Source organism: Mangifera indica, unplaced genomic scaffold (genome assembly GCF_011075055.1).
Source record: "Mangifera indica cultivar Alphonso unplaced genomic scaffold, CATAS_Mindica_2.1 Un_0001, whole genome shotgun sequence".
Taxonomy (NCBI): domain Eukaryota; kingdom Viridiplantae; phylum Streptophyta; class Magnoliopsida; order Sapindales; family Anacardiaceae; genus Mangifera; species Mangifera indica.
In genome coordinates, this window is record NW_025401093.1 from 1 (window position 1) to 21,413 (window position 21,413).

Sequence of the window (21,413 nt, forward strand, 5' to 3'; positions counted from 1 at the left end):
TGTATGATAGCTCAATTCCTCATTCAATTTCTGCCTTGATTAAGTTTCTATCTATTCTTACATGCCTCACTTGATCATGCTACATAAGATTATGGTAAGAGAACTCTCGATAAATAAAATATGATTGCAGACACTGATTAGTAGTGTTATTCTTTTTTTAATTTTTTATTTGTGGCGATAGTGTAGTTGTCGTGGACGCAGTTGGTCTTGGAGCTCAAGGAAGTAATGGGTTTATAGCTGCTGATATTTAGTGTTCTTCGCTCATTTTTTATGTGCCTATTATATCTACATGAGAGGGCCTCTTCTTTCTGGAAGGTAAGATATTTTGGTCTTCACCATTATTGAGTAAAAAATTGACATTTGACAAGTATGTGATCTGTACTTATATTTGAAGGATGCAAACAGGCTATTAGTGTTGGCTGATACTGTGATGTTTCTATTTGCCCCTGAAGATACCATTCTGAGCTGTGCCAATGTATTGGTGTCTGCAGTTGCCCCTGCAAGTCTTTCACCATTGTTCCAAACTGGAAATTCTGGTTGGCCAGATATGTTCAAATTGCCAGCTGCTATTGTCGTTGCATCATTTAATTGGTAAATATACCTCACACATCACATTTCTTTGACAGTAATATGCATTGGATTATGGCTTTTCTTTTTAGGCCCTGTCAGGCAAGATGTTCCTCACACTACAGATGCATATTATGTTATTTTAATCAACGGAGTTGTTTCAAAAGCTTTACCTTTGACTGTTCAGAACAGTGCTGCTAAAACTTTAGTTGCTCTACTTAAATTTCCAGTTTCCATATCATTTTTAACCAAAACTATAAATCAAGTTGTTTCAATCCTTGCATCCTGCGATAGATAATAAAAGCACAATTTGTGCTTTTTTTGTACAGTAATGTGGATGTATAAGGTACTCCAAACTGGAATACGGTGTTAAACAAAATTTGTTTTGGAGAGTGGGTAAAATTAAATTAAGGTGATTTCAAATATCAAATAAAATTATTATTGGTTATGAATAAGGAACTACATATTCAATTAATATCTCTTGTACAAAAGCATTATTGCAAGTAAATAATATCCTATAGTATCAATTGGATTTCTTAGTTATTCATGGCTCAAATTCTTGCAACATATATGTTTAGCAAGGCAACATTGCCTTGATAGATGATACCCTATAAGGCAAGGATGGTTGAGCTAAGAATGAGTTAGCTAGGCCCCCAAATTGTCAATTACTAAGACTTCTATCAGGGAATTTTTTGCTCTGATGTGTTTGCCATCACCAAAGGTGTTTATTCAATATATTTCCTCATTATTCTGCAATTTTACGTATATGTTTTTTATAATATAGTACCTGAACAAAGACATTCTGTATGCTTTGTGCTTTTCCATGGTTAATGAAACTATGCTTGAATATTATTCAGCTTTAGTTATATGACATTGAGGGGAAAAATTTTGAACTTTCAAAATGCTTGTCTAAATAAATATATTTATGGGATATTATTGTAGTAACATACCTACTGTCCTTCCAGATAAAAGAAGCTAATAAAATTGCTGTGCTTCATTGTTTCATGAATTCATAAAATTCATGGATTATAAACAGTACATTTTCACATGCAAGACATGTACTTTAATCAACATTGAGTATCCATCTAAGCTTTATTTGTTAATCATCAGTTTGAAACAATATTTTGAATATGAGAAAACGAAGGCTAGCTTGTCTAGTTGGATTACATATGCTGCTAAGCAGAGTTATCATTAGGTTCTTTGAGATATTTACCTCATGAATTGAGATTTAACTGGCAGAAACATTCATTTTCAATTAAACCCTTGCTTCTAATGCATAAACCTAAACTAAGGACAAAGGAAACATTGAAGTTTAACACTTAAACTTATTTCATGAAATCTTTTCCTATTGCAACCTCAGATTTACAGGGATGTGGGTAAGGGGTATAGGAGCCTCCTGTTGCAAAGCTCTCTCCTGGCCAAGCTGCTTATCAATTCTTGGCTGGCTATCAGAATGGGAAGTTTCTGCCCGCATACAGCAAGTTTCCTTCTATTTATTCGAACTTGTGAAGGCATTTCTGTCCAAAGTCAAATATCAGAACCGAGTTTTAAAATTAATTTCAATCTATAGTTTTGTTTTCCATTCACATCTATTAGATGCTAATTATTTTTCTATTTTGTTGCTGTAGTTGAAAGACCATCAGATCCTATCCTTCCTATTTAATGTAAAAAAAAAAGAAACAAGTATAACCGGTAGAAAGAATTGTATCTATTAAGCGTAGTTTATTTTCGGATGTAACAAATTATTTTGAATCAATAATTATGAGTGCTATATATAGTGTTTAAGATGGGTGGTTCTTATCAGAAGAGGCAAGTTGCTGCACTAGTTTCTCTTATTTTTCCATGCATCACATAAAATGATATGATTATATTTTCCACTTTCATTTGGAGTATGGCTTTTTATTATTTTTCCTGCTATTAAGAAATTTGGAGAATGGAGACTGGGTATAATATATACATATCAAGAAGACCTCCTATGCTGATCTTTACTTTGTTTGTGAGACATTTTTTGAAGGGGCTTGTTTTGGCTCAGTTTATGAGGCTTGTTTTCTACTATTGTTGTATTCTAGGAAGCATGTGGTGCGTTTCCATGCTTTGGAAACATTTCGGTTTTCAAAACGGCCTGAAATGGAGACGAAACGTTTTGGGGCAGTTTTGGTAATTTGGGAGAATAAGGAAACGCGTTTCTGCAGAATACTTAATCGTCTCCTCTACATGTTTGTCAGCCTGTCATGAATCTCTCCATCTCCGTTGTCTAAAATTTTGACCTTCGCAGGCATCTTGAAGTCTTGGTGACTGCATATCCGGCTTCATCAGAGTGCATCCTCGGCTACGACACTCTGTTCCGTCTCTGGCTTGGTAGCTTTATGCTTTAGGTTCGTTTATTCTACACAATTTACGAAAATCCACGTTGCTTATTCTACTTTATCCCATGTATTATGAAAATCCACACTGCTGCAACTGATTCCTTAGCCATCAATATTCAACTCTGCAGTGCACACATGTAAATTATTAATTATGTAATCTGTAATTCTTTTACCATTAATAAATTTTTAGCTACATAATACATGGCTTATGAAAATCTGTAATTCTTTAGCCATCTTCTTATTATGTAAACCTGTAATTCTTTTTTGTACACAACTTCTTTAATTTCACTCTCTACTATAATGAATTTTAAAGACTTGGATATATCAGCTAGAAAGTGGTTTGTGGAAATTATTTCCTTCTATCATGAATAAGGGTAGATAGAAGGCAAATCGAGTCTAAACATCTTTTGTCTTTAGCTTAATTTGAATAAAAAATAATTTGACTCGAATTTGTTGAGCCAACATTGATAGGGGTTTGAGTTCAGTTCGATTTTGACTTAAATTTATAACTCAAATATATATGTGACTCATATTCATAATGTAAATTTATGACTTATTGACAAAACAATATTATTTAATAATTACTTAATATAATTCGAATTAAACTACTAGGCAAATTCAAATCGAATCAACTCTTCTATCTAGTTTGCAAGGGAAGCCGAACCGAACTTTCTCTATCTCAAATTCAGTTTGATTTTAAAATGAGTCGAACCTTTTAACTCAAACTCTATTCAAATTCAAATCGAATAAATTCTAACCGAGTTAAATTAAACTAAGTCAGTTTTCGAACTTAAACCAATACTAAAATTGAAAAAAAAACCTCACTCCTACATTGAACTATTGAAATAGTTTTGGGTGAATTTCTTTGCATTACTGTTATTATTATAGGTTTAGTGATATTATAATGTCTCCTAAATTGAACGGCAGTGTTCATGTTAACATGTCATAGAAAAATCATCCATGTATACTTAAAAAAATCAAAAAACGTTTTGAGAAACAAAAAGACGTTTCTTTCCTATTCAATTCTCATGAATTCATTTCTAAAATGCCTCCGTCTGATCAAGTAAGTTTGAGGCTGCAGGAAAATTCATCCATTTTTTTGGTAATTTTATTTATTTGTTAATTTATTTTATTTTTACTGAATTGGAGGTTTTTCACTCCTAAGTCTGGCGGCGACTCCCAAGGAAAGACGTTTGGTGGTTCAACGAGGTGCGCCCTTTTCAGTCTCTCTTTCAGATTCAATTACATATTTGCATACATCACCAGTTTTTAATTTAATAGTATTAATCATGAATAATTAATCAAGATTAAAGTAAGTCAACAATTGTATTGTGGCTTAAGATTAGGGCGACAAGACGATTTGTCATCATCACTGGATAAAGATGATTTTCTTTGTTTAAGGATAAAGATGAGTCATTGTGGAGAGCAGTACATTGAAGATGGGTTAGAAAATAAGAAAGTAAAGCTGTCAATTCCGATGCTAAAAAGAGGGTTAAAAAAAATCCTAAATCTTAGAAAAAAAATATTAAATTTAAAAGTTTAATATGAAAAAAAATTATTAATTTTTTAAATTTAAAAAAGAGAATAAATAGTATTTTATTAATTTTATTATATTATTAATTAAATAATAATTTTATTTTTAAAATTAATTATTTTATTTATTTATAAATTTAAATTTTTAACAATTAACGAATTAAAAATTATTGTCCTGATGCAGGTTACATCTCTTTCATAATCTAACTGTAATTTTTTAATTTAAAAAGAAATAAAAATATTCTATTATTTTTAATATATTATTAATTAAATATTAATTTTATTTTTAGATGTATTATTTTTATTAATCTATAAATAAGAATTTAAATTTTTGATAGTAAGAAAGATTAAGTTTCTGTCAATATGTTTTTAGGCCTTTAAATTATTGCCATGATGCAGGCTGTATCTCTTTCAGAATCTAGCGGTAATCACATTATTGTTTTGGTTAATTTAATTTTGTTTTGTTTATTGCCGTTTTACTCAACTTTGAATGTAAATTGGTGGACCTAGACAACTATTTCTCATTCTAAAATTAGGAAATATGACTATTTCCCACCTATTTTTTAGCCCTATCTCAAATATATACCCACACTTGATAAAAGACCTAAACACCCACCCAAAGTTTAATCTGTTTACACTCGCCCACATATTTTTTGTTAGATTAAAGGATAAATTCGTTATTTTATCAATAATATTAAATAATTAATCTGTTTATTCTTTTTGAAAGAGAAAAATTGAAGTAAAAATACATTCCAATATTGAGCATTTAATCTATATTATTTTTTCACTCCTAACCTTATCTCAAGCGTGTTAGGAGTTCACTCTCTGCTATAAAGAATGTTAAAGCCTTACATATATTAGTTGGAAATTATTTCCTGCTATCAGGAAGAAAAGTAAAATTTACTCCTAAATTGAATTTCTTTTCATAACTGTAATTATTATAGATTATAATGTCCCTTGAATAATGCATGAAGTTGTTGGCATGTTGCTTTCTTTGTTGACTAACCAAACATTTTAAGTCTTTCATCTTTGTCTCCTTCAAAATAATTTAATTAAAATTACCAATCAATGCTACAAATGTCCTGTATCTCTTTGACCCTCTCTTCTTTTGATCTCTGAGTTCTCTTTCCTTTTCTTTTTTTCCTTCTTATCTGTCTGATACCAATTCTTTCCTTGTGCTTGAGAATGGAAGAAACTGCTGGGAATGCTGTTTTAGAAGTTGGAAAGTGCTTAAGTGCTCCGATTGGCCGTCAGTTTATGTACTTGTACAACTACAATACCAACTTTCACAATCTTAAAAAAGAAGCTGGAAAGCTGAAGGATGCAAGAGATGAGGTGAAGGCTAAGGTTGTTGCTGCTGAAAATAATGTGGAAAAGATCAAACAGACTGTTAAAGACTGGCAGGGGGATGTGGATTCCACCATTGAAGAAACAGACAAGCTGATTCAAGAGAAATCAAACAGCAGTTGTTTCAACTTGATCACTTACTACAAAAATGGCAGGAAAGCATGGAAAAAGCTGAACGCTATAACTGAACTTCTTCAGGAAAAAGTAACATTTGCTCAGGTTTCTCTTCCTACCGCTCACGAAGTCATTCGGCTCACTAACAAAGATTATGAGGAATTTGAATCAAGAAGGTCAGTTTTCAACAATGTGCTGAAGTCATTAGATGATCCTGAGGTTGGAATTATTGGGGTTTATGGAATGGGTGGAATTGGTAAAACCACACTGGTCAAAGAAGTTGGTCATCAAGCCAAGAAAAACCATTTCTTGGATGAGGTGGTTTTCGTAGAGGTATCTGATAAACCAGATACTAAAAAGATTCAAGATGAACTTGCGAATCAGTTAGGTGTGAAATTTGATACGGAGGCTGAACGAGTGAGCAAGTTGAATGCGAGACTGAAGAATGATAAGAAAGTGCTTGTAATTTTAGATAATATATGGGAACGATTAGATTTGGAGGCTCTCGGTATTCCTTGTGGAGATGGCCGTGGGGGATGTAAATTATTGCTGACAGCAAGAAATCGTAATGTATTATGGAGTATGGATTCCAAGAAAGATTTCTCGATGGGTGTCTTAAAGGAAGAAGAAGCTTGGAGATTGTTTAAGAAGATGGCAGGTAATCAGAGAATTGTTTCATATTATAGTCTTTTCTTCTGCATACCTATGAAAAATATTTATATTCATTTAGATTAATTTCTATTTACTGTTATATATTACGTGAAATAATAAAAAGCAAATTTACTCTGAGAAATTAAAAAATAATTGTAATAATTTCACCGATATATGCTTCATAAAATAATTTCTCTTTTTAAGTATTTTATTAACTAATATTATTTAGTTCTTAAGATGTTCAAAATATGCTTCATAAAATTTCACCGATACTATTTCATAAAAATACTCCTTTTGTTTTTAAATTCGAAGCACATATTAGAAATGTTATTAATACTCACTTTAAATGCATGATCTATAATAAATAACTTATTGTCTAAAAAATTTTTATATTCAAATGGGATCGCTTTTATTATATTTGAAACATATGGAATACATATCTCTGCCTACTGATCTGTAGTCCAGGGTCCCCTTACAGGTGATGTTGTTGATCAAACAAATAAGCTGAATACTCTGTCGAATGATGTGTGCAACGAATGTCGAGGTTTGCCAATTGTCATTACTACAATAGCAAGAGCATTAAGGAATAGGAGACATCAATCTCAATGGAAAGAAGCCTTGCGAGAGCTAAGAATGCCTTCTCCAACAAAGTTTGCAGGCTTGCTAGAAGAGGAATATTCAAAGATAGCATTGAGTTATAATTATCTAAAAGGTGATGAGCTCAAGAAAATTCTGCTAATCTGTAGTCTACTGAAAAATAATACTACAATTTCAGACTTGTTCAAACTCATTATGGGTTTAGATATATTGAAAGGAGTTAATCTTACTATGGAACAAGCACGAAATAAGCTGGAAAGTCTTGTCTATGAACTCAAGGAATCTTGCTTGTTGCTTGATGATTCAACTAGTGAAGAGTTTTCCATGCATGATGTTGTTCGTTCAATTGCCATAACAATTGCATATAAAGATCATCATGTATTTACGGAGCGAAATGACATGGTGATGGAATGGTCAGATAAAGAGCAATTGAAAAAATGCACTAAAATCTCACTAGCTGATTGTAATATGATTAGTGAGACTTGGCCTCAAGGTTTGGATTGTCCAAAACTTGAATTTTTCAGTACAAGGATGAATGGTTCTTTTGAAATCCCTGAAGATTTTTTTGTGAGGATGGGAAACCTCAAGGTTCTAAGTTTCTTACACCTAGATGAATTGTCCTTGCCAACATCTCTTGGTCTTCTCACAAATCTTCAAACGTTATGTTTGGATTATGGGACATTTTCAGATATAACAATCATTGGAGAGTTGAGAAAACTAAAGATTCTTAGCTTGCAATGTTGTAAGATTAAGCAGTTGCCTGAAGAAATAAGTAAATTGACTCAATTGAGGTTATTAGATTTAAGTGGTTGTTGGAGACTAAAAGTTATAGTATCAAATGTTATATCAAACTTATTCCGATTGGAAGAATTGTATATGAGTGGATGCTCTATTTTGTGGAATGTTGAAATACTTGAGGAGTTGAAGCATTTGTCTCAATTGACAACTTTAGAGATATATATTTCAAATGATCAAATTTTGCGAAAAGACTTCTTCCCCAAAAATTTGGAGAGGTACAAAATATCAATTGGAAATGGGGCTACTAATTTTGGTAGTTCTCGCATACATGGTGATGATTGGAAGTTCATGCATGTTGAAAGCTATTTGTTAAATAAGTTTGCTACTTTAAGAACGCTGAAAGTGAATTTTAGTTCTATCATCTGGCAAGAGGAATTGCAATGCTTCTCGAATGTTGAATTCTTATGCTTAGACAAATTGCAAGGTATCAAGAATGACCTCTCTGAATTAGACAATAAGGGTTTTTCTGAATTAAAATATCTCTATGTCCATAATAATCCTAACATCGTGTGCATTGTTGACTCAACAAAGTGCATACCTCATGATGTCTTTCCCCTCCTGGAATCTTTGATTTTTTTCAACTTGATTAACTTGGAAAAGATATGTTATGGTCTACCCTCAACAAAGTCTTTCTACAACTTAAAATTTATAGAAATGAAAAACTGTAATAAGTTAGAAAATATCTTCTCATTCTCCAATGCTAGTAGAAGCCTTCCACAACTTCAATTAATTAAGGTGGAAGATTGCAAGAATTTGACTGAGATTTTTGCTGTTGAAAGTAAAAATAGAGTAGACAAAAATGAGGTAATTGATAATATTGAATTTTGTCAATTACGCTCCTTGACTTTGATTAATCTTCCAAAGATTGCAAGCTTCTACTCAAATACAAATATAGTTTCAACATCGCAAAAGACACAAAAAGAATTGACAATTAATTTGGAGTTCAATGATATCAATTTGGAGGATGAGAAAATTGCTACTGTCATACCATTTTTTAACAAAAAGATTTGATTTATAATAGTCTTATCCTAATTTATTATATTGCTAGATTTTAATATCTCTAAATGGACTTCATTTCAGGTTTTATACTTTTTTTTTAATGGCATTAAATTTTTGGCAGGTTGTTTTCCCTTGTTTGGAAGAATTAAAGCTTGGAGCAATTAATTCTGAGAAAATTTGGGATAACAAACTTTCAACAACCTCTTGTTGCTATCGGAATTTGAAAAGATTGATTGTGGATAGCTATCAAAAACTAAAATTTGTGTTTCCATCATCTATAATCAAAAGCTTTGAGCAACTTCAACACCATGAGATAAGTTGTTGTAAGGAATTAAATGAGATTGTTGCCAAAGAAGAAACAGAGGGTACTACTACATTTATTTTTCCAAGGATAGCTTTTTTGAAACTTAAAGAATTGTCAGAGCTTACTACATTCTCCCATGGTAAACACAACTCAAATTGGCCTATGTTAAAGGAGTTGGAGGTGTATGATTGTAGTAGACTAGACATATTTACTTCAGAACATAAGGTACGAGTCTTTTTTTTTTTTGATTATAGAATTTGTTGAGGCTTTATTTTGGTATCCATATGCATCTTTAGTTAACTGTCAATTAAATAAAAATTTTTAATAAACAAAAATTTTATTTCATTTTTTTCCTAATTTAAAATTTTTATAATTTCCTTCACCCAAAGATTTGAAAAGTTATTTTCCCCCCCTTAAGATACATTATGTGTAATGGCGTTTGTCCTCGGATCAAATTGCTAATTTAACTTAAACTATTTTTTGTTTTCAAGCTTGAACATTAACAGTCTTCTTTATTGAATTTTTTATTGATTGATTTCCTAAAGCATTAAGCAAATGAAGCAGATGGCATGAAAAACCAATCTTTCAACAACTTAACAGAACAAATTATGAAACCAACCAAAATGACGTAATCACGAGAAGGATGTAGTCTTCAATTGAATGATATGTTAGTAAAATCATTAGAAAAATCAAAATCAACAAGAATATGAATTAGAAAATTGAGAGAACGAAAACTAAGTAGGGTCACAAACAGTGGCCTTTTGTCAAACACCTACTGTAGACCCAAAAAAGCACTAGGGCAACTTCCAAATCACAACAAACTCCACAATCCAAATTCCCAACTTCAATAATTAATTCACAACACCAAAATTAACACTATCGAAGCCTCAAATTAAACCAAATTAGTCACCAAAATTAAGCAATTGCACAGAGGGAAGATGGTGATACGACGGGATGAATAGACCAGTGGTGGATGATTGACGGTGGCGGGCGGTGATGATGGAAGAGGGCTGGAGCGCCGGCAGTGGCGGGTGATGAGGTGGCAGTGGCTTGAGGCGAATCTGTGCGTTGACCGAGGGAGGAATTAAAGTCTTCTTTTAATGTTCAAATTATTAAAAGAAAAAATTGTTTGAAATTAGAATTTTAGTACATGGACAGGTACAATAAGATAGATAGGGAGATCATATTTATAAGCGTGGTGGCGAGAGAGAGTTTTATAACATTTAGTATGGCATGTCATAACATATAAATGAATGAAATACAGCTTTTGTTTCTCTACTTCATCTAAGAAAACATTGAAATAACATTAAATTCTGAGAAGATTTGGGACAACAATTAATTTTGAGAGTTTTATAACATTATATTTCTAAGAGAGATATATAATGCAAAGTCCAAGAAAATTAAAATCTACTAGATAAACTATTTGAATTTCTTTTTGAAAATGAACAAAGAATAAAATAAAAATCTTGGTATTTCTATCATTCTTGAATGTTTTTAGTAATATTTTACAACAAAAAAAAATTTGAGTGCAGGTTGTTGTCCCCAATTTGGAGGTCTTAGAACTGCGTTCAGTCAATTCTGAAATACTCTGGGATAGTCAATATGTGGCAATTTCTTCTTGCTATCAACACTTGACAAACTTGATCCTGAATGGTTGTGAAAAACTAAAATATGTATTTTTACCATCCATGGTGAAAAGTTTTGAGCGGCTTGAACACATTGAGATATGCAATTGTAGTGTGTTGAAGGAGATTATTTCAAAAGAAATGGAAGCAAACAAGACATTTGTATTTCCACGAGAAACCTTCCTAAAACTGGAAAATTTGCCCGAATTTGCAACTTTCTATCCTGGAGTATACACTTCTGAATGGCCAGTGTTAAAGAAGTTGGAGGTGTGTAATTGTGACAAAATAAAAATATTCACTTCAGCATAGAGACGTCAATGGGCCGTGCCGGGCCGGGCCGGGCCGACTCCAGCACGGCCCGTTGGGCTAATGGGCCGGGCCGGGCCCGAGGCCCAAACAGTAATGGGCCTTCGGGCCGGGCCGGCCCTTTGAAATATAAAGGCCCAAAGCCCGGCCCATATACTAACGGGCTTTAAACGGCCCGGGCCGGGCCTTAGTAAACGGGCCGGGCCGGGCCTCAGTAAACGGGCCGGGTCGGGCCTCAGTAAACGGGCCGGGCCGGGCCTTATTAAATATTTTTAAAAAAAGTTTTAATTAAAATTTTTAAACACAAATTATTTTTCAATTATTAAAATCGAGGACAGTACCCCGAATATTTTATTTATAATCCCTCACTTATGGCGGAGGAATACCGTGGTTACATGATAAAAAATATTATAAATTGTTAATAAAATACAAATAAATTAATTTACATATTGTATAAATTACAAAACATAAATAAAATTTATCTACTATATAATATTTATCTATTCATCTTCTACATCCAAATCTTTGAATTCTTCAAAGACATCTTCTGTCACACGATTCTGTAATTTAAAATCAGCTTTGATCCAATCTTTCATGCACATCATCGCTTCGACCATATTTGGATGTAAATTGGATCGTCTATCATCCAGCACACATCCCCCTGCACTAAAAGCGGATTCCGATGCTACAGTTGACACCGGAGGTGTTAGTAGATCTCGAGCCATGGCTGCAAGCACAGGAAAGGTTTCTGCCTTGTCTTTCCACCATGCCAAAACATCTAGTTTTTCAGCATTATATCTTTGAATAATTTCAGGATAATGGTCAATATTTATATAATTGTAAAATTGACTATAATTTGTACTTTGACTAACAGTTTGTTTACCTTTGCGCAATAAAGACCATATGCGTGACTTTTTTTTACCTGAACTACCAGAGCTTACCTCTGGTGCAGAACTTTGTCCAGTTTTTCCATATTTTTGTTCATAAATACTATACATATCAAATAAAAATTCTTGAACATATTCAACAGAATTTACATTGCTATTAATTGACAAATTTTCATTAATAACATCAAATAAATTTTGTAATCCATTAGTTTTTGCCCTAGGATCTAAAATAGTAGCTGCAGAATAAAGTAAAGGAATTTCACTCCAATATTTTTTAAATTTTTGTTCCATTTGCATACATATATTTTGAAAAGCATTATGAGAGTGACGATACCTATGTTCTTTAAATATATCACTTATTTCTACCATATTATATATTATAGAACAAGTTGTCGGATAATACACACCTGAGCAATGATCTGTGGCTGTTTTCAATGGCTCTAACAAGTTCATTAAAGCCATAGCTATTTCCCAATCTTGATCTGTCAAAAAAATAGGATCTTGCGAATCCATTGGTTGGGTATTGAAGTATCGTGTTATAGGAACTTCATACCCTTCGCATGCTTTCAACATGAGATATGTTGAATTCCACCTAGTGCTAATATCTATTTTTAATTTTTTCCTTCTTAACCCCATTGATTTACATAATTGATGATATGTTTGTACCCGTGATGGGGATGATGAAATATATGCAATGGCATGTCTAATTACTTCTAAATGTTTTTTTGCCAAACTCAAGCCATCTTGAGCGATTAAATTAATAATATGACATGCACACCTAACATGAAATAATTTTCCATTAAATGGAGGAGATAAATGATTATGCATATATTCAATAACTTTATTATTATTTTTAGCATTATCTAAAGTAATTGAAAAAATAGAATTATTAATTTTATATTCATCAAAAATATTTGCTAATGAACGATAAATTGCAAGACCATTATGTGGATATTCTAAATTTCTAAATGCAATAACTTTTTTGCATAATTGCCAATCAGAATTAATATAATGAGCAGTTGCACAAAGATACCCTATACGTTGATTTGTAGCAGTCCATAAATCAGAAGTTATTGAAATAACACCATTAAAATTACTTAATTCTCCAATAATTTTTATTTTCATTAGTTCATAATTTCTCAATATATCTGACCTAAGAGTTGACCTAGGAATTCTTCTAAATGCTGGTTGAATACTATTTTGCATCATCCATTCTAAAATTTCATCTTCTGCATAACTAAAAGATTGATCAGAAGCAACGACATACCTGGCCATGTAATCTCGAACCTTCATTTGATCGTATGTAAAAGTTGACATTTCTCCCATATGTCCAGAACCGCTCGGACCTCCTGCTGAAGTGGCACCTGGACCAACAGATCGCGATCTGGTGAATGCAATTTGTTTTTGTCCTCTAAGTTCATGTGGAATTTTTTTACAGTAATCAGTAACATGTCGGCGAAGATGTCCCGTCCCACTTGTACTTGCACATGTTAAACAAGAACCGCAATGTTTGCATACTGCTCGACGAATTAATTTCCCCTATATTGTTTCCTCTATTCTATCAAAGTGTTCCCATACCATTGACGTTTGTTTTCTTTTTCTCTCTGTCGAACAATGCGAACCTGTACCCGTACCACTTTCACCTGTTGGTGCTCTACCTATCCCACCTTGTGCATCATCAATAATATCATCAGCGCCAGCATGATAATATTCAAATGGATTGAATTCATTTGACATTGGATCCATTTGTAATATTTTGTAATGATAAAATTAAAATAAAATGAAATTAAAAATATAATAAATAGTTGAGATTGAGAGTTTGAGAGATTAGGAGTTTGAGAGATTGAGAGTTTGAGAAATTTGTAATTGTAATTGAAAATGAAAATGAAAAATTGAATAGGTTTTTATAGGAAAAAATCAATTAATTAAAAAAAAAATTAAAACAAAGTTTGGCAACGGCTACTGGCGCCAGTAGCCGTTGCCAACGGCTTCTGCCCCTGCCTTGTGGCAGAAGCTAGCCAACGGCTTCTGCCAAGGCAGAAGCCGTTCTGCCTGGGCTTCTGCCTGGGAGAAGCTTGCTTCTGCCAGGCAGAAGCAGCTTCTCCCACCAGGCAGAAGCAGCTTCTACCATTTGGCAGAATTTGCTTCTGCATTTGGCAGAAGAAAAAATTAAAAAAAATTATATATATATGTGAACAGTGCCGGGCCGGGCCGGGCCAGCCCATGGGTTTAATATTAAGGCCCAAGGCCCGGCCCGCTACAGTACCAGGCCGGGCTTTGTCGTGCCCGGGCTTTTTTTCGTGCTTCGGGCCGGGCCTCCATTCGACCCGGCCCAATTGACGTGTCTACTTCAGCATATATGAGCTTCCATGATAATAATGAGGGTCAACATGATATTTGGGAGAAACAATCCCTCTTCTTGGCCGAAAAGGTAAGTGCCTTTCATTTTCACTTTTACTTTCCAAAAAATAAAAGTAACATGAAAAAAATTTATGTTTTAACCTTTTGCCAACGTTGTTTGCCTTCAGTACGAGTTACACTTTACCTGTGCATTGATTCAAAATATTTTCATATTTTATTTCTGCTTAAATAAAATACAATATTTTTGTGTCAAATTGTTTGAGAACTTCAACTTTAGCTTTATTTTGTCTAATTTGTTTGCAGATTAACCACAATTTGGAGAAATTAACCCTAACTAGAGCAGATCATATGATAACATTGCTACATCAGTTTCCAGAAAACTTTTGTAGATGTACAATTGAGATCAAACAGGATAAATCTGTCAATATTTCAGTTGGCATCCTTCAGAGATCGGTTAAGCTGGAAAAACTCATACTCAGTGGCTGTTCATATGAAGAGATATTTACATGTGGAGAGGATGAGAAACATACACAGACAATGATACACATAAAAAGTTTGGAGTTGAGTAATCTTTATGATGCGAAGTACCTTTGGGGAAAAAGCTCCAACCTAGACTCTCTTCTTCAAAATCTTGAAGTTCTAGATGTAAATAATTCTCATAGAATGATAAATGTTCTGCCGTTCGCAGCATCTTTTGAGAATCTAACAGTTCTGAATGTACGGAGGTGTTTTGGATTGATGATAGCAAAAAATTTGGTCCAGTTGCGAGAAATGAAAATTGGAAGTTGCAGAATGATGACAGAAATAGTATCAAATAAGACAGAAGATGTAGCAGCAGAAGATGAAATTGTTTTTGGCAAACTGAAATTGTTGTCACTTGAAAACTTACAATGCCTCACATGCTTCTACTCTGGGAATTATGCATTGAAATTTCCGTCTTTGGATAAATTAACTGTATATGATTGTCCTACGATGAAGACTTTCTCTGTAGGAAACTTAAATACACCAAGTTTACAGAAAGTTCAACAAGATTGGCCGGATAAAGACAAATGGAGTTGGAAGGGTGACCTAAATGCAACCATACAACCATTGTACGAAAAAGAGGTATGCATTTAATTTAAGATTGCTTTTCTTTGAATTTTCTTATACACCTTCAAACTTGAATTCTTGGCATAAAAATTAATTGAAATTTTTTTAATAGAAAAAATATTAAGTTACAAAATTTTAATTTTACACACACTAAAAATTAATTTTCTTTATGTTCAACACACAAATTAAAGTTGAATAGTACAACCAATATTAGGATGACAAATTAGTTGTCTACATTCAAAATTTTTTTTTCTCTTGACTTTTTGTTAAAAAAAATAATGCTAGAAATATTGAAAAAAACATTAACTTTTTTATAATTTACTTAATCAATCATCAGGTTAACTCTAAGTCAGAGGAATTGACACTAAGTGGAAAAGACGTCACACTTATATGACAAGACCAACTTGCAGAACATCAGTTTTCTAAAGTGAAAATTCTTAAGATCACTAAGGATGAATCATCGAACATTCCAATTGGAATCCTTCAGAAATTTAACAATCTTAAAAAACTTATACTACGATCGAGTTCATATAAAGAGATATTCTCATGTGAAAAAGATGAGAAACATGTAAGCATGCTCACACAAATAAAGGAACTAGAGCTACGGGGGCTTTTCAATTTGGAGTACATGTGGAAAGAAAAATATCATCTGGACTCAATTCTTCAAAATCTTGAAATGTTACACTTAAATTTGTGCCACAATTTGATTAGTATAGTGCCGTCTTCAACCACTTTTAAGAATCTCATAACTCTAAAAGTATGGTACTGTGATGGATTGATAAACTCAGTATCATTATCAACAGCCAAAAGTCTGGTGCGACTTGAACAATTGATATTGTCACAATGTAAAATGATGGCAGAAGTAGTATCAAGTGAGGGGGGTACAAAAGCCGAGGAAATTGTTTTTGACAAACTAAAGCTGCTGTCACTTGGTAATTTAAAAAATCTCACAAGCTTTAGCTCCGGTAATTATGTCCTCAAATTTCCAGCTTTGGAAGAATTGATAGTTTGCAAATGCCACAATATGAAGACTTTCTTTGAAGGAGTCTTAAGTGTACCAATTTTACGAAAAGTAAAACAGCAACGACATGACGAATTAGGATGCTGGGAGGGTGACCTTAATACTACTATTCAATTTCTACACAGAAAAAAGTGGTACATATTCATTTAACAGTTACTTATTTTTGTATTATCTCATTCCCCTTACTTCTAATCATTGTTTCTTGAGGATAAGGTCTTGCGTCCTCATGACCTTATCATTAACTTTCCTCTATATTAACATTATCTTGGAAGTAGTCAATAACTCTGTAGACAAAAGGTCAAAAAAAATTATTGAATTTTATAGTAGCCTAAAGGCCATTTGAGGCAACCTTGATATATATGTATGTATGTGTGTGTGTGTGTGTGTGTGTTCTAGTACAACCATAAAACGTCATGATTGTGGAAATGAGTTTCTGTTTTTTTTTTTCTTCACATTTTTTTTCTCTTTACCAAACTATAGATCATCATTTTAAAATTTAAAATGACATTTCCCTGCACTTCGTTTGTTCACTTCATTGTGTTGTGCTATATTTTTACAGAATATTCAGAGTTCTGGAAGGATACAGAGCAAACTTCAATGAAATCTCTGGAATAAGGCTCTTTTGTTTGTGGTTTGTGAGGCATTATTGCAGCTCAAGTTTCCTGTGTTGAGGTCAGAGGTGGGAGGCCTTTTGTTTCCATCTTTATTCTTCTGCTTCTGCTTTTTCGTTTTGCCTATTGTGGTTCTTGGCATTTATAATGTAATATGAATTATGTGTCTACATGAATGAATGTCTAAATTATGAAATTTGTGTCGTGAATGGTATGATGATTCTATTTGGTGATATAATTAACAACAGACTAAGCAGTGGACTAGATGTTAACAGACTCACATAAGTTGTTATAATGTGTTTTCATTGTTGCAAAAGTTGTTGAGCATGTGGTTGCTCCATTAGAAGACTAAATGAGCAACTTGAGAATCTCATGAAAGTTTGTATTGGTAACTATGGTTTCAAGATTTCATAATGCTCTTCATAGCTTATAAATAATTAATTCTTTTTCACACGCAAGAGATCTATATATAAAAACATAGAATTTAAATTTTATCAGTTTGAAACAGTTTTCTGAATTTGAGAAATTGACGGTTGGCTTTTCTGGTTTTATTACACGTACTGCTAAGCAGAGTTTCAAAGTATATCATTAGGTTACTAGAGATGTTTAACTCATGAGTAGAGATATTAGAAAAAAAGACATTTTGTGACTAAGGACAAATCATTCATTGAAGTTTAAACTTTAACTTGTTTCATAAAACCTTTCCCTATTGCAAGCTCAGATTTAGAAGGGTGTGGTAATGGGTACAAAAGAGCCTGAGATCACCTTGTTGAATCTTGGGTCCTCTTTAAGTCTTTTGATTGCTCTTCTGCAAAAATTGGTAACATATATCTGGTATCAAACTTATTTCTTGCTTTCGTTTTATTTATGAAGCAATTCTGGAATCATCCTTTCTGTCGCAAAGCTCTCTCCTGGCCAAGCAGCTTTTCGTTTCTTAGCAAGCTATCAAAATGGGAAGTTTGTGCTTGCATACTGCAGGTTTCCTTGCGTTGATTTATTGGAACTTGCAAAGGCATTTCTGTCCAAGGTCAAATATCAGAGCCAAGTTCCAAATCAATTTCAATTGATATTTTTGTTTATCTTGTCCAGCTTCTGGTTCCAGGTGTTCTGCTCCAGAATAGATTGTGGATCCTCTGCTTCCTTGGTTCCCTGTATCGTCCTGTCTTTCCAGAACCAACCTCTGCAATTGCTTACCTGCTGTGCTTGTCATGGGATTAGTGCTGCTGTAAGTTTCTTCTGCAGGATCCAATCCCAGATCTTCTCTACTTCTCTGCCCAGATTTTCTGTCCTACTCTCCTGACTGTAGCAGCTCAACGTTTCTGCTTCCTGGTTTTCACTGCAATAGAAGCTTGCCTTCCCTCTAATGCAGTCTGTTCCAGATTTTATTCTTCTCCAGTGCTCCTGTCTGCATGACTGAATTTATTCTTCCACTGCCTTCCTTCTACTGCTTGCAGGGTTCTACAAGAAAGCTGTCTGTGCAGTTCTCGGAAGAAGCAAGCACTACCAGTCTGCCTGCTACTTTGCCTTTCCTGATTGTGCAGCAGTGCGGCCATTTGGGTGAAATCCTGCCAATGTCCAAGCTGCCTGGGATAGCGGCATTGATCACCTCATCCTTGCAGTTCTAGGTTTTTTTTCCCAGGTGCAACAATTAGACAGAAGCAGGCCTTGCTCTGCAGATTTTCAGTCAGAAGCAGTTCTTGCCCAGGCCTTTCCAGAATTTTTCCAGGTGCAGAAGCTGATCAAATTAGGTAAATTTCGTGCTGGGCTTCTTTCTCCTGTTTCAGCTGCTGCTTCAACCATCTGTGAGATTGCAATTTTTTTTCTGGATGTTTGTTGCTCCTCCCTGGTCCTGCAGCATTTTGCATTATGCAGGTGTAGGTCTGAGCGATCTGAATCCTGGAGGATCTGGTTTGTTGCTGCCTTGGAAGAAAGCACCCTGCTGGTTTAGCCTCAAAATTAAAGTTTTGTTTTTGTATAGCATAAACAAGTTGGTCTAGTCTGCACATGTACTTGTAAAGTTTGGTGATAAAAAAGTTTTTTTTGATTTTTCTGTTAATCTCTATGGTGGTAAGAACTTTGATAAGTTTTCAAAAGGGAATAATGTTTGTCTGTCGTAATGTTTGTTGTAGAGGTCTTGATAATAAAAGGAGAAACAAATATCTCTCCTTTCAATGCATCAAAACAAAGAAACTTATCAAAGTTCCTGCAGTTATTTCTCTCCTTTCAATGCATCAAAACAAAGAAACTTAAAAAGGACCCAGACTTAACATTTGTGGTGGGTTTATATGAGTTATATATTATATTATATTATATATATTTATTTTTTTCCGTTAGTCTAGAAATAAGTTTATATTATTTTGGGAATGGACAGTGGGTATAATTCTTGTTGCTGGATTTCTTGAATTTCTATTCTGTTCATGTATATATATCTACAAGAGCCATGTGATAGTGCATTCAAAAATCCTGTGCCCTTAATCTGTAACCAAATATTTTGGTAATTTTTGTATTTGTACTTGTCTGTTGTAGCTTTGTGTTTTATACGGTTTTATAAATTTAGTTAACTTGTTGGGTATTTTAGTCTTTACCAAAGAATAACAGGAAATGATTTCTAGCCCTTAATATTTTTCTCTGTAACCCTACTTTAAATTTTTCGATAAGGAATGAAACTGTTTTATTGAATATAAAAAAAATATTCTTCTTCATTTATATTTTTAATTTAAAGCTTTATATTTATAGTTACTGAAAAATTAAAAATAAATTAATAGAATAATCACTAGTTTAAAACGGAACTTCAATAAATTTATTATTAATTTACAATAAGTCCATATTTTTTTCACCATTTATCAAAACCCATTGAAAGTTAGTCAGGTAAATTTTGAAATTTTAAAAATGTTACGAGTATTAATAAAATTTTAGAGTATTTTTAAAATTTAAAAAAAATTAGTAGTGTTTTAAAAATTTTTTAAACTTTTTACATATTTTTTTATGGTTTCAAAAATAACAATTACATCCCTAAAAAATTTAATAAAATGCAATATTTTAAAATTAGTGGAAGTTTTAAATTTCTTGATAAATTTTTTAATTGATAAAAATATTTATTATTTTGAAATTTATATTAAATGTTAATAAAAATTTTATAATTTTACTGAAAAAGTAAAATTATCATTTTTTTAAAAACTAAATAGAATTTATTATCAAAAACAAATGAAGGGTTAAAATTTAGTTTTTTAAATTTTGGATGGAGAATATGTTAAAATATGTCCTAAAAACCAATCGCTTTAATTAGTTTTAAGGGTTGTATATCTTGCATATATATTATTAATAAAAGAAAAGTTTTGTCATACTTCACATGTTTTCAACGTCACTTATATTTATATCTATGTTGTAGTTGTATATTACATCCATATTAGCTACATGCATACGACATGTGAAAGGTTCCGATGAGTTTTAATAAACGTCATCAAATCGTTCCATGCATAGGCAATCTGTTTGGGCAGTAGTATTATATAGTGGGTGTGTGCTATATCACCACAGTATATCAATGGATGATATTAGACATGGTGAATATACACATGGGTAAACAATTGAACCATTTGATGGTTAGAGAACTGATCAAAGGTTATTCTATTATATTGTTTATCGAACGTGACCGCTGAACGATGATCACATAGGCATTAATATGTAGTCAATGATACATCGTGAATCATACTAGTGTATAAATTCTTTGACTTGAGATATCACAGTTGTGCTTCGTTTCGGAACGTATGGTTCATACGGTGTATACCACGAGGCTAATCATGTCTCGTTCAGAAGTCGTTTTGATTATATAGTGCTTGAGCGAGAGGACAAATGATGATCATACAAGGATCCGTCAGCTCGACTGCTCCCAAGTTTTCATACGAATATCGAGAAACATGAAAATCTAAGATACTGGCCAGTGTAGATAAAATACCACATGAAGAGAGTTTCGATGTGGCACGTTATGATGTATTACTTGATATTCGAAAAGATTAAATATTGGATTTTGACATTCTATGAATCCAAGTTTAATCGGGATGTAATGACGGAGGGATTGGACTACATAGTAAATGTGAGTAAGAAAGGTTTATTTGACATTATGTGAAGCTTGTACTTCATTGTGATGTAGGGCTCATGGGACATTGCTAGATGACACCACATGATCAGTGGGAGCTTCGTTTTGTAACAAAAAATGAAGTATATCAGTTAACGACTATAA

General features: G+C 33.0%; 2 protein-coding genes and 2 long non-coding RNA genes across 9 annotated transcripts; all 4 read left to right on the forward strand.

The window, feature by feature from the left end:
* The first annotated feature begins 29 nt into the window (after window positions 1-29).
* LOC123205031 lies at window positions 30-841 on the forward strand. 2 transcript variants are annotated; one of them, XR_006499696.1, is made up of 2 exons: window positions 30-315; window positions 395-841. It is a non-coding gene; the product is annotated as an uncharacterized LOC123205031 (long non-coding RNA). The 2 variants fall into 2 exon arrangements; XR_006499695.1 differs by having other exon boundaries at window positions 406-841.
* A 4,680-nt stretch (window positions 842-5,521) lies between these two features.
* On the forward strand, window positions 5,522-14,267 carry LOC123205081 (probable disease resistance protein At4g27220). Its single transcript, XM_044621899.1, has 5 exons — window positions 5,522-6,585; window positions 7,057-8,954; window positions 9,094-9,501; window positions 10,809-11,168; window positions 14,106-14,267. The coding sequence occupies exons 1-5, from the start codon at window positions 5,652-5,654 to the stop codon at window positions 14,265-14,267; spliced, it is 3,762 nt and encodes a 1,253-aa protein (XP_044477834.1). The 5' UTR covers window positions 5,522-5,651.
* Window positions 14,268-15,206: 939 nt separating this feature from the next.
* Window positions 15,207-16,235, forward strand: LOC123205110. The gene is made up of 2 exons (XM_044621930.1): window positions 15,207-15,559; window positions 15,882-16,235. Exons 1-2 carry the CDS (start codon window positions 15,227-15,229, stop codon window positions 15,936-15,938), a joined length of 390 nt encoding a protein of 129 aa, XP_044477865.1. The 5' UTR covers window positions 15,207-15,226; the 3' UTR covers window positions 15,939-16,235.
* Window positions 16,236-16,346: 111 nt separating this feature from the next.
* Window positions 16,347-19,286, forward strand: LOC123205029. Of its 5 annotated transcripts, none has more exons than XR_006499694.1 (4): window positions 16,347-16,699; window positions 17,125-17,237; window positions 18,050-18,544; window positions 18,631-19,286. It is a non-coding gene; the product is annotated as an uncharacterized LOC123205029 (long non-coding RNA). The 5 variants fall into 5 exon arrangements; XR_006499691.1 differs by having other exon boundaries at window positions 18,050-18,203; window positions 18,279-19,286; XR_006499692.1 differs by having other exon boundaries at window positions 17,125-17,244; window positions 18,050-19,286.
* Window positions 19,287-21,413: the final 2,127 nt, after the last annotated feature.

Coding starts and splice junctions, on each gene's coding strand:
- LOC123205081 (XM_044621899.1), top strand. CDS start 5,652: ATGGAAGAAACTGCTGGGAATGCTGTTTTAGAAGTTGGAAAGTGCTTA. Junction 9,502..10,808: donor TATTTACTTCAGAACATAAG/GTACGAGTCTTT, acceptor ATTTGAGTGCAG/GTTGTTGTCCCCAATTTGGA. Junction 11,169..14,105: donor CAGTGTTAAAGAAGTTGGAG/GTGTGTAATTGT, acceptor GCCTTGTGGCAG/AAGCTAGCCAACGGCTTCTG.
- LOC123205110 (XM_044621930.1), top strand. CDS start 15,227: ATGAAAATTGGAAGTTGCAGAATGATGACAGAAATAGTATCAAATAAG. Junction 15,560..15,881: donor AACCATTGTACGAAAAAGAG/GTATGCATTTAA, acceptor ATCAATCATCAG/GTTAACTCTAAGTCAGAGGA.